The 13,723-nt window shown below is 40.2% G+C and overlaps 1 protein-coding gene across 1 annotated transcript in view; it reads right to left on the minus strand.

Annotated features, from left to right (window-relative positions):
* The window catches only part of LOC129379190 (integrin alpha-V-like), a 47,413-nt gene extending 39,584 nt beyond the window's left edge, over nt 1-7,829 (minus strand). The window contains 3 exon segments of the mRNA XM_055059839.1: nt 2,310-2,440; nt 7,231-7,376; nt 7,461-7,829. Of these exon segments, the coding sequence (XP_054915814.1) occupies nt 2,310-2,440; nt 7,231-7,376; nt 7,461-7,829 (646 nt within the window).
* Between the last annotated feature and the right edge of the window lie 5,894 nt (nt 7,830-13,723).

A 13,723-nucleotide genomic window follows, 5' to 3' on the forward strand; every position in this document is an offset into this window, starting at 1 on the left:
CAGCAATTAGGAAATATACTAGGCTTGTGTATTTCCTCTAGGGTTAAAATGTGTTTGGAAATCATACTTGTAAGAGTCTGTGATAGTCAGAGTTGGACCTTAAGAGTGAGGCGATGCTGCCACGCCCCAAGGCTTGGTGATAAACCAGTAATAATAAACCAACCAAAAAAAACTGGCTTCCTGCACACTCAGTGCATGAGGCACTCAGTTCTGGTAACTGTGTGGGACTTTATCTGACTGCTATTAATTTGCCACATCACATAACAGTAATATCGCTCATTTCTGACTGAAGCAGAAAGGAAATGAGCTTCTGGAAGATAACAGAAGAGGAAGGATATCTCACAGAGGAGATAACTTTCAACAGATCAAGGTTAAAAATGTGTTTTCTTATTTGCATCCAAACCTTCTATCTGCTTTTGCAGAGATGGCAAAGTGAGGATGAAGAGCAGCCACTCACAGTTTTAGTGCGACTTCTTTTGCAGTTCAATAATGATACAAATCTGACCCAATGTTTCAGTTTTACTCATGGCAAAATTATTAACAAAAGTAAAACCTTTTTACAATAGAAAACTTGTAATTTACACAAAGCATTTATCTGTCGCATTAAGCAATAAATCCATTAATCGCATGGTGAATTAAAACAAGCTGAACAGATTTATAGTTTTTCTTTCAATCCAAAAAACGAATGAAAAAGATTTCAGTCATTGGACTCAAATAGCATTTATGGAGGACAAGTTTGTTTACACAGACTTCATAATTCACTTTACTTGCGGTTATTTATTTTGGACATTTAAAATGTTTTTCCAGTTCTGCTGTCAAATGTTCATTAAAATCTAAAGTTGGTTGTTCTTTGAGGATGTGCTCTTGCATTATTAAGCCATTAACATTATATTACTAGAAAATAGTCTCAAAAACAATAATATGTTCATTCCGATAACTTTTTGGACAATTTATCGTCCAGCAGAATTTGTTATTGTGACTGGCTTATTGCTAATAATGTGTGTGTTTTTTTTTTATGCAAATAGAACCATATCCATGCAGCGAATTTTACTCAGAAGCAGATTTTAGTTCACCCAGCTCTGGTTCACATTTATTTATTAAACTTAGCTGAATACAACGAGCGTTTTCAAAGAAGCATTACCCAAACCCTGCTCTTAATGCTGAAAATGGACTCAATGTTTTCTATGCAAGATAACTGTAAGACAATTGACCTTATAAAAATGAGCAAACTAAATATCTTTTAATACCTCAAATTTAAGGACAACATGCAATATGTTTTTTTGTGTGTCTAGAGTGATTCACATGTTTAATGAAAAAACACTTCCCTAATTTGTTTAATCAAAATGTAGTTTATTACTCAGCAATAAAAAAATAATAATTTTGACAATTATAACCACCTTAAAATAGTCAATGTTTATGATTAGAAAAATTTCAGACCGTTCTCATAATGGAGAATAAAACATTTTTATGTATGAGAATAAAACAATTTTAGTGTTTGAATCACAAAAATTGTTTTAAAATGTAGACAACCTAGTGTCCCCAACTTCGTACCGGCTAGAAGAATATACGACAAAACCTAAGACATTTGATTAGCATATTAAAGGACAACTTGCTTGTTTTCTGATGAATTTAAGGTTTTTTAAGGCCCTAATTTATGACAGATGAATTTCAGACTTTGTAAGGCAGGGAGGTACAGCCTGTTAAAGAAACACTTGCAACTTGGAGAAACTGCGGGAAGAGAACTTGCCTCCACAGATGAGCCTACATTCCTCCTTTAAAATACATTCCTGAATGTGTCCTGACATGAGGCAACAGCAGCATATTAAGCTCAACCCTCATTAACCTATTGATGACACTGTAAAACACAACCTCATCCGTTTGGGGCGACAGCAGGCCTTTGTTCACCGCAGCTTGCTTTAATCGCAGCAGATTTATTTTCAGAAAGCAATCCGGTGGGTCGCAATGACCTAACCTAACGGGTAAGACGGCGTTTGTCTCCAGGCCACCGGGGTCATTCTGTTTGTGACAAATTTAGACAGTTTTCACAGTTAGCCATGAGTCAGGAAGTGCAGCATGAAGCAGACTTCTGAAGAAACCCATTGTGGTTTACCCTGTCATCTCCTGCAGCTGTGCCTGACTAAAACCGAAATGCTAACGCCGACACAGTGGAGGTGGGTGACATGGACTTAAAGTATTAAATATTACTTTTTTAAATTTTTAATTTAGGGGTAACGGTTTTTATTTAGAGTAACGATATGAGTCTCTGGTCGAAGCCATAGCTGTGCATTAGGGAGTTTGCTCCTGGTTACCTTTGTCGTCGAACAGCAGCTGCCGGCAGCTGGCGGAGTTCTTCCAGGGACAACTGTACACAGCTCCCCTCTCCACCACGGTGCTGCTGGACGATGTGTTGGCCCGGGGCGCTCCGATGAGAACGTCGGAGCTGAGGAGGAAAAGGAAGGCGGTCAAGTACCAGCAAGATGAGAAGCAAGGATAAAACGAGAGGCATTTCGTTAGTTTCTAAACAAGAATCGGGTCGTGGACGGAAGATGCCCTTTCAGACTGTCGTCATCTCTGCGTTTTCAAATAACATTACGGTCAGTGCTATAATGAACTGGCTTTGATCAAAGTATATTCATTCAATCAAACTTCTGGTAACATCTCTTGTTTGTCAAACTGTTTTAACAAATATCAGCCAGAAAAACCAGTGACAGCTCATTCAGTTTCTACAATAAATAAAGTGAGAGTTATTGTGTTACTCGTTTTCTGAATTTATTGCCCTTCTGCAAATCTTGTAAATACAAGTGCAGCTTGGCGATATAAAGCGAGCGCTTGGCTGCCTGCAGTGATGACCATTTTCATCTGTGTTCAGAACAGCAGGCCTTTGTTCATAGCAGCCTGCTTTAATTGCAGCTGATTTATTTGCAGGAAGCAATCCAGTGTATCGCAACATACAATGAGGGAAAAAAAATCTAACGGGTCAGTCGGTATTTTTGTTTCCAGGCCTCTGATTTATCGGAACATCGATTCTGAATATTAGGATGTCAGCTGACAACATCAGGAAAAAGCAAATCGCTGTCTAGAAGAATTCAGACAGAGTTTAACTTCCCCTGTTAGAGCAGTGGGGATCTTTATAGAAACATGGGAGCATATGGGTGTGTCGTAACACAATGTTGAGATGGAAAGTTGGCAGCAGTAACCTAGCAAATGCAGTCATTGAGACACATCAACATGGAGCGAGAATCATGAAATGAGTTAAAAACTATTTTAAGAGAAAATCTGTCATCAAGTAGAAGGTAGTTTTGCTGGTGTGAACATCCCCAAAGTCAGATTTCCAAAAGAAAGACAACTCAGGGTTTCCCCTGGAATATTACAAGCCTGGCAGGCCACCAGGCTTCACTTGCTCCCATGCAGGCTTGTTTATTTTAAATAGCGTTTTTATACACTTGTGACAGTAAACATGGATTAAGCTAGATTTATGGTTTAACAAATATTGAACACTCCCTTGCCATTGAACACAGCAAGGAGATGCGCCTCTTTGGCCTCACTTTATTATTTTCAAATTATGATGCCTGCATGTACACCTCCACATTTTTGTAATTTCTCTCAGTTACAAAAATGTTACTTGTGGGCTGCCTATAGCATCCCTACCACCAGGCTTGGCAGGTTTCGTGAGGAGGAACCCTTGATAACCCAAACTTTGCATACCTTAGCAACTCGCTGACTTGGGTGTGGAACAATCTCACAAAGGCCGACAGGACTCAAGTAGTGATGTTTGGCCGTAATGAACAACTTTATATTTGAAACAGAGGCAACAACAGTGTAGCAGCACATATACCTTATAGCAGCTGTCAAGCAAAGTGGTAGAGTGGTGATGATTTGGGTGAGTTCAGTTGCGCGTTCACACCTCCCCAAACGAACCGGGCTTTCTTGACAAACAAACCAGAGTTTGACTAAAGCGGCGGAAGAGAGACGTAAGTGTCCAACTGCTGAAGCTTGACCCCAATTTGGGTCATAATGCAGCACGGTGAAGCCAAACACAACAGCAAATTTACAGCAGAGAAAAGGAATAATGGCTAGTGCAATCACCCAGTCAGTCAAAACCTTTGCCTGATCCAGCCCTAAGAAGGATACACGTAAAAAACCTGTGGATCTTAAATAATATCTAGAGTAAAATCAGAGAGAAGAAAGCCAAAATTCATCCCTAAAATAAACTGTTGTATCATTAATTGTAGAAAGGAGTGTGTACAATTCTTTCCGCTTGTCTTTCAAATATTCACTTAAAGCACAACAAGCACATGTCAGAACCAGACTGAATAGCATGACAGGAACTAGCTAAACCTAATTACTCTCTGGTTTTAGTGGAATGGAGGAAGATAAAAAAAAGACATTTATAAGAGCTACTTTGAGACAGAGTGTTCTGTCTCAATGTAGACATTGTGTTACTACCAAAGTGCTGACACAAGTAACGGGTAGTTGTGCGTTATCTCCAAATCGCTCACTCTTCCTGTTTTTTGGCTTTTTACTGAACAAACTCACTCAATATGAAACACACCCAAACACTTTGGCGATCAAGAATTTGGTCAAATTGGCCAAAGAATTTATTACTGATTTATTTGTCTTGAGTAGCAAATGTCTAAGAAAAAGTTTATCAGCAGAATTTTTTTTTTTTTTTTTTGTGGGACTGAGAGGAAGATTGTGTTTGTTGAAGGAATATGTTTGTGATAAAAGTTTGGCTGTGCTTGCATGGGAAAACTCAAATAATTGGCATAACAAAAAACAAAACTGAAGCCTTTAAGACGCTTTGCATGCGTCAAAGGAAGTATTCCACTATCTTGTCAGACAGACATGCTGAAAATAGACACGAGAAAAGAGACATGGAAATGGGAGACAAAAGTCAGAGACGACTCGCACAGTTCAGCCTCACATGGTGGAAACACAATACCTCTGGAAATAAGTAAATATTCCTCTTGGACTGCTTGAATCACAATGTATACAGACTCTTGAAGAAAAAAGAAAAAAAAGTTTGTATGAACCATGAGTTTTTCCACTACGTCTTGTTTCAATCTCAAAGCATTTCATTTACATGTCAGACAAAAACTAGTGCATGATTGTGAAGTGGAAAGCATCTGATTTAGATATGAAAAGATGAAATATGAATCTTAAATCAAAGCTTATAGAGCCACCTTTCACCAGAAAACCTGAACATGTTGTTCAAGGACTTTCCATTGATTGATTGATTGATTGTCTGTTGGGTCATTGTCCTACTGAGAAAAAAAATAAAAAAATCAATCTCCTGCACCTCTTCCCTGAGCTACTATGAACGTCCGAAGAAATTAACCAAAAACAACCAATCAGAGCTAGGAGGCAGGTCTTAGTGCTGTCAATCATCACATGTACAGGTTGGTAAATGTGCTAATGGCGGAGAAAATCATTTGTCTGTCGTCGGTGTTGCGCTAACTAGCATTAGCTGTTTTAGCAGGATATGTTGTGGTGATCCAGCAAGGGGGAGAAGTTCAGGACAAGAATGACTGACAGCGCTAAAACCCTCCTCCTGGATCTGATTGGTTGTTTCTGACTGTGTGGTGGATTTCCTGAATTTGGCAGATCGGTGATTGACCGATGCTTACATGTGAAGCCAATCTTTTCAAAATAAAGCTCATGAAAATAAGCCACTGGCCTCCTCTGATCTCCTCTTAGAGAGGTTTGACTGACAGATCGACTCACCAGGTCATGTCCAGATCATGTCTGCATATCTGCAGTTAACAACAGACAGTCCACTATTGCCAACTCATCATCTTTTTTGCTATATTTAGCTGCATTTCAGACACACACGCACACAAAAAAAAAGGTATCCGCCAAATTCGGAATCGACAGATCAGGTTTTCTAAAGATTGGTGATCAAACAGAAAACTGCTATAGGTGCACCTCTAGTTTAAATTAATAATTTTGCAGCATAAAATGTATTTATTGGCATGTTTGGTGTATAAATGTACTGCGTAGTGAATGGCACCACACTATTTTACACAGTCTTGAATTGATTTTGGTGGATCTTGTGAGGCTTTTTTCCCACTTATTGCAATTCCCTCAAATTTAACATTAAAAATTCTAAGTCAGTGCACCAACTTCAGCAGAGATGACATGTACAGTAAATCATGCTGTTCCAAATAACACGTTTATTGTATAAATTAGCCCCCCCCCCAAAAAGAAAGAAACAAAGGATTGGAAGAAAATTGTAAATAGCTCATACTAAAGAGAGCCTGTTTGTGAAATTATAAGATTTTCACGTATCCGACGCCGTCATTGCATTTTTATCTCAGCTTTACTGTTGGAGTAAATCAGCTTACAGTTAAATTTGATAAAGAAATCAAAAGAAATACCTTTATGTCCAAAAACGAAGCAGATAGACTCCGGACATTCCCAACCGAGAGTGAGACAGCGAGTATTGCACTTTCTGCTGCTCTCTGCCAGCGGAGTTCAATATCAGTGGCCCAGTTCTTTATCGATTCACCCTGATTGGATATCGGCGGCTCAGACAGTGAATGAAACACAACACCTCAAAGTGCTTGCTTTGTAATCAGCTTAAAGTAAGAAACATAACCTACTTTTGGATTAAATAAGATGCAATTTTAATTCCTTTGTTTTCTATTTGATTCACATGTGTGTATTGGCCTGTTGTTTGTCGGATTAAAGGTGCCTCCTGAAAAGAAACAACCTTTAATTCTCATTACACCCAAATTCTGGTTTTAAAGAGGTTTTTTGACACGGTTTTTAATTTGAAATGTCTTTCCCCCCCCCTCCATTTACTATAAATGGGAAATCATCATAACTAACAGAAAACACACTGTTCCAAAATCACACCTGTGCGATTGATCTATATAAATGTGTTTCACATAATAAGTTTGATTGTCAGACAAATCTGGAAAGAAATCGGACATCGCCGGTAAAAAAGCCGATCAGTGCAACTCATCAGGAGAGAAAGTACCACAAAGGAGATGCTGAGGCGTGCAAAAGTTTCGGTTCAGTTGCTACTTGGATGTCTTGAAATGCAACCAGGAAAAGTTTGTTTTCGTCCCCAGAAATACGCTGGGAAAAATATTTGTCCAGACTTTCTATGACTAATGGTGGAAATTGTATGAATAAGCATTAAGAGTTCCATCAGTGAGCATTATGCATTAAAAAAAAGAAACCATCAGACTCACTTTGGTTGGTGGCGGATTTAAAGAAGTCCACCGAGAACCCGAAGTAGCTCCCCTGGGGTCGGTGTAGACGAAGGGTTTGTCCACGTCCAGGTTGAAGGCGACGCCGCGGTGGACGCTCGCGCACAGCAGCGCGAGCAGCCCGACGACAGCTGTCCGAGCCGGCCATGGCCGCTGCGGCTGCCGGAGATCCCCGCGGCTTCACCCGGAAGACGCCGAGCCAGATAGGACGTTACCCCGGTCACCCCTGCCCCAGTCGGTCACCGAGACTCCGCGGGGCGTTACGCCGTCAACAGCGGCACTTTCAGGAGGCTGGGAAATCTCAGCGTTCCCAACGGGAGCAGTTGGAGAACAAGCCTTGTAGAGCGTCAAATGAACCAGGTTCGGCTTCCAGCTGAAGCCGCCGAGCCGCACACAGCGAAGGGAGCGAGGCGTGAGGGTCACAGGGAGCCCGGTTCGGGTCGCCCGGCTTCGGCTTGTTTTTGGTTGATAAAAGAACCTGGACGCCTTAACCGAGCCCCGAACTGAGGCCAAGACCGTCTGAGTACGAGGAATGTGTGGAAGTGTTGTCAGAGCTTGTTCCAACGAGCTAAAGTCAGACAAATTAACGACTAAACCCCCGGCTAACAACATCCGCTTAGTTCATTTCAAAATAAAAGCCGGGAGCACAACCACGTTCAGAGTCCTTTAATGTGGAAGCTTGACACCAGTGGTTTATTTTTTGTGTGTTATGCTGACAGACATTTTAAAATTGGGACTTGGACTTTGTTATTTACGGCCGTCCTAAGGTGCAAACCACTTCAGCAAATAGAAAAATGCACAATTGCAAACTACAAAAGCGTTACAACATTAATGAAAGCGCTTGGAGCCAACATAGTGACTATATTGTGACTGTGTTTCAAAGTTCAAGTGAACTGAAATACATGTTTACCTTGTACTGCCAAGCAGTCAGTACAAGGTACTTTGCATAAGGCAAAGCAAGTGTTTTTTTATATAGCACACTAAACAAATTTAATAAAAACAAATTACACGGTAACAAAAAATCAGACAAAACATCAGACTACAGTGGTATAAAAAAGCAAAGTAATGAAGATTGAAATACAAATTATACAATCAGGTCTATGAATTCATCTCTAAACATGCCTCCCCCCACAAGATGTCACCCTGGGTGGTGATCCATGTCGCCCATGTGAGAAACCGCCACTGTCACTGTTTATTTGTCTCGTAACAAATCTCGTAAAATTGTCATTACATGATGACAATTTTAACAAATTATGTAAAAAAATTAGCAATAAAAAAAATGCTTTAAAAAAATCTAAGTTACATGCTGCAACTTTAAAATAGTTTTTTATTTGCTTTGTTCTGGGGATTTTTTTTCTTTTCTTTTTAGATCAAAAAAGCCAAATTTTGTTGATCAATATGGAGAGCCATGTCAGCCAAAATTAAATGACTTTGTAAATGCAATTTAAAAAAACAAACAAACAAAAAACAAAAACATTTTAGGGGTGGACACTTTTCATGTTCACTGTAAATGAGATACATTCATGAAGTGTGTAAAACAGCATTTTTGCATTAACAACAACACATAAGTTTGTAACTCTTTGTTTAACTCTTTAAATTTTCCCTAACGGAAAACACGCCTTTGAAGTCACAGCGAGGCGTTTGATGGACAACAGGAAGTTCATTCCGGAGCGTCAGACAGAAGAAGCGAACACAAGACAGGCAGCAGAGACAGGGAATGTCTCTGAGGTCCTCTGCTGTCGGGGTCAACTGAAGGTCATCAGATGATGGCGTAGAACCGCACAAAGTGATGACGTACTGTATCTCTTTATATTAACCTTAATCTCCTGGAATATGTGTGTTTATAGTGAAAAACACACAAAAAACCCTCATTCTTTAACATTTCCTCCCCTTCAAGCCAACCGTATTGTGAAAAAGCACATTGATTGGACAGAAAGGAGACGTCATGGACAATTCTTCCCTATTTTTATTACTTTGTGTCAACGAATGAAAAGAAAAGAGCATCTGAAAAGTAAACTGCGTCAAGGTCTTCATATCAGTTCAAGGAGAAATGACTCATTTGAAGGCAGGCACGTCCTAATTCAAGAAAATACAAAGCCTTCTTGGCAACAATTTCCCAGTTTTGAAAGGAAACTCTTTATTTACTTTTGAACACGTTGAATGTCAGGGGAAAGAAAAGAAAACATTTAAGAAGAAGGCAAACAAACAAAAGCGTATGCCCGATAATCAAACAAAAAAGCATAAAAACTTCCATATGCAGTTTGAACCGGAGGACATATTTGTATGCATCATTTTTACACGTCGCAGTATCTGCTCTTTCTGAATTGTATCTGTAAAATGAATTCATTACCATTGTGCAGTCTACACCATGTCTGCCATTTAAGATGTCCAGCTGCATTTCGTCTTCAGCAAAACAACCAAAAGCTAAATGTTCCTGTCCTTTACGTACAAACAATCTCATCTGGTCTAGAAATGTTTTTTTAAAAATGCTGTCAAATTAAACCAAACATGCTTGAAATGACGTTATCAGAAACGCTTAGTTCTTTGTTTTATGCAAATAATATATAAAGTTTGACTCAGCTTCATTCTTTGCAAAACCAAACCAAACCCAAACATTTAGCCTCTATCCAGATTATGCAAATGCAGGAAAATGCTTCCAACTTTTTCCAACCCGGCCAAGATTGAATCCGGCCAGAGTGCCAAACAATGATCTCTCTTTTTCTGTGAAAGTGGTCACCCGGCTGGCTTAGGGCCACGTTGCATGCGTGCTGTTACAGAGAGAACATCTGGGGGACGACCCGCCGCTGGACTCCAGCTGCGGGTGGAGCCCAGCAGCTGGCGACGTCCTTCGCCCTGAAACCCGGGTCCGGTCACGTCTGCGTCCAGGCAGAGTCAGCGAGTGAGCTGGGGGCTTTTTCTTTTTTTTGTTTGTTTTCGTCTTATTTGGCCATGAACCGGCCCGAGGTATTGCAACAATGAAGTGTGCTCTCAAGAATGTGTGGCAGAACTCCCATGAGGTTCCAGAGATCAGGGGGTTGATGTGTTTATGTGAGAGGGAGATTTTAATTCACCCAGCGTGAAACATCTGATGACGTACCGAGACAAACGAGCGAGTATGCTGTGTGAACGCCACGGAGAAATGTGTTTCCGAAGAGAGACGAGAGTGTTTGGAGAATGGAGTGGAGCGAAAACATGGTGTGTGTGTGTGTGTGTGTGTGTGTGTGTGTGTGTGTGTGTGTGTGTGTGTGTGTGTAACAGGAGAAGTGGTGTAATACAAATTGTGTGAAGCATAGCTATACAGATTACGTAGCCTGTGGAAGAGCTAGTTTGGCTTCAGAAGTTCAGAACTCACAGGGACCAGTCTGAGTTTGGGTTGGGCCGGAGGGCTGGGTGGGAGGTATGAGCATTTTTGCAGAGTGAGGATATTTTGGCTGCACTCGCTTCGGACTGGGCTTTATAAGGGGCCGTTTAATGCCTAGACGTTGGTTCGAAGAGGTACAGTAAGAAGAGCGGGGCAAGCCGGGCCTGGTGCTGGTTAAATCTGCAGCAGTTTTCATTTTGGGCCACTGTGTGTCAGTAAAAATTGGGCCTTGCTGTATGTCAAACCGCCTCGAGGGAAACTCACACTCCTCAGAGTGAACTTTTTCTCAACTTCCATTGGATTTTATGTTGATAGATCAATGTAGGTGTGAAGTGGGAAGAAAACGGTGAAGGGTTTGCTAATTCTGTCATAATTACGAATCTGGAATTGAGACATTTAATCGCTGGCAAAGATGTCACTTGGCCTAGCATTTCTCTATTCGCAGTGAATAGCTATGTCCGTAGGGCCAAACGTCAGTCATTGGGTCAAATCGGATCCAATCATTCCAGAGCACTTAAAACATCAACAGTCCACACAGTGATCAGTTCTCAACAACTCGAGGGTTCAGGCCTGAGGACTATTGAAGAAAGAGCAGAACAAGTGGCTGGTTTTTGCCAGGCTATGTCATTAGACTGTGGAGTCATTAAATTCCCAATATAGTCAATTGTTGGTGTGAGTTTATACAAATGGTGTTTGATCCTTGTAAGTGAGTCTCTTTTGTCAGAGAAATGACTCGACCCCTGACCCAGCAGTAGCTAATAGTCTGCTGGCATGACGAAACGGTTACTGTTGGAAAATCCTTATAATTGAGGCGAGAAGAGGAGCAAAGTTGAGTTGCAGACAGAGCAGGAGTTTTTAAAGAGACAGAGGCCCAATTTCAAGGTATTAAATTAGGAAGTAAAATAAAGTATTTATCTCCTTTACATCTCTACCAGCTTTTCACATCCAGAGGCTAACGTTTTGTGTCAGACGTTCACTGAAGCTGAATTGTAATCAAAGTGACAATCCTCGGACTTCTCAGCTAAACCCGTCATTATCCCGACTATCTCATCTTGGCTTGTTTTGGAGCTGCTAACCACAAATTAGCAGGCTAGCCCTTCCTGTGCGCTGGCTCCTGTTCTGGCAGAAGTGTTAGTGATGTATGATGCAAAGATCAAAAAAGATGCAGAGTCATTGTCCTGTTTCTGTCAACATAACTTGATTTCACCGGTTTAAGAGTCAAACACTGACAGCAAAAAAAACAAAACAATAGTCTGCTGTCATGGCTACAGGCCTGCTAGCGATGTAACTACCCGGTAGCAAACACTTTGCACCATTGCTGACTAATTCATTACTGCGCCTAGAGATTAGGGTTTGCAACATCTATGCTTTGCCACACTGCGAAAACAAATCTTGTAAAATATCATCCCCAGCATCTGATTGGCTGAAACATGTTTTAGTTGAATGTATTTAGTTCTGAGAATCAAAGGGTTTTGAAAGCTTTCCAGCTGGAAAATCTTAAAGATTTCCCCACTTTGTGTGCTGACAGATCAACTCCAGCCAGGCTGAAATATTTGTTCCTTCTCATGCTCGTCTGTTTCCCTTGTGTCAGATTTGTCTCTTGTTTATCTTTCTGTTTATTGAGGTGACTCAGAACTAAGTCATCTTTTGGGTTTTGATTTCTGAACTCAGCCACCACAACCCTTTCAGTAGTGGGGTTGAACCAAACCGCAGGCAAGAACTCAGTGTGGTCAGTGAATACATCTTTAAATAAAGATGAACATTTTCAGCTAATTATATGTGTAATAACAGTGTAATAACTGAGAGTGATCTCAGAATGCAAATGAGGGAGCATTAACTGGGCTTCCATAAGAAATCTTTGCAAAAAAAAAAAAAAAGAATTGTCACTATTCCACTAATGTTGAAAAAACACAATTTTGCAGTTGCTGGAACAGGAAGCACAAAACACAAGCACCTAATGATCATGACACCTTTGAATTGTGTATTTGAATTTGAATTGTGAATTTGGTTGTGGTGAAAATCCTATAGCACCGAGAATAGCACTTGACTTTGGTGTTGCTATGAAATGACACACCCAGTCAAACTGGTTAACATCACCAGTGGATTCCAATGAAGACTCCAGAAATGTATTGTTGTTTTTTTTGCTTTTTGTTTTGCTGACATTTTCATTTCATATTTTCAAGCACTTCAATTTGTCAAGTGCCTGTCTACAGAATACCAGCTTAGTCGAAGTATTTGTTTTTCTGTAATGATGCACAGACACCAGCAGATGGCGGCATAAGCTACCTGTTAGGGAAAACTGATGCTTCATGTCTTCCTCACCAACCAGTGAAACTAGATTCAAAGGTTAAAAAGCAGCTGTAAAATCAATAAATAAAGAAAAGTAAAGTGAACTACAAAGATAGGCGCACTTTTTTAGAATTAATTAGATATCCATTACTGTGAAACAGGCATTAAAGGGCTCATTAATGCTATCCCTGAGCTGCTGTCAGCTTGTGAGTTGACTTGATCTGTGCCGTCAAGAACTGTCCCAATTTGTCTTGATGAACTCAATCAAATCCTCATTAACCGTTCGTCTGCTTCCGACACATCAACGGTGAAGTCTTGCTGCCTAAGTTATTTCCCACAAGCCAACAGCTGCCATGATGAGGCAGTCAGTCCTACATCTCACCTGTCAGTGGTCATATTTTTATGTATGATTGGTGGAAATAGTTTTTTTATGGCAGTGGAGACTAAGTGACTGTAAACAAGCTTTACTAAATATTGTATTAGCAAAAGAGGCATTTTGAGTCAAGATATATGTTGGCATATGAAAATAATAACTTGATCACAAACAGTTTTAAAATGTTGACGTTTGACAGAAATGTTATTTAAAGTAGCATGTTTTTGTTGATTAATTGGGTAGATCTACGCGTTTCTGAAAAAAGCACATAATACGGTACATTAACTGCTGCAATTGGAATGTTCAGCATAACATTATGACCACCGAACGGCAACGTTGGTGACATTGATTTTACCGCATCATTGCAGCTTGTAGAGGTTGAACATAGTTTGATATCTGTCCATTTTGCTAAAATTTCTTTAACTTGCCAATTATCTATGAATAAATGTGAATGTGTTACTCCAGTTAATGACATCTGCCAAC

This window comes from Poeciliopsis prolifica, unplaced genomic scaffold (genome assembly GCF_027474105.1).
Source record: "Poeciliopsis prolifica strain line A6 unplaced genomic scaffold, Auburn_PproV2 SCAFFOLD056, whole genome shotgun sequence".
Classification (NCBI taxonomy): domain Eukaryota; kingdom Metazoa; phylum Chordata; class Actinopteri; order Cyprinodontiformes; family Poeciliidae; genus Poeciliopsis; species Poeciliopsis prolifica.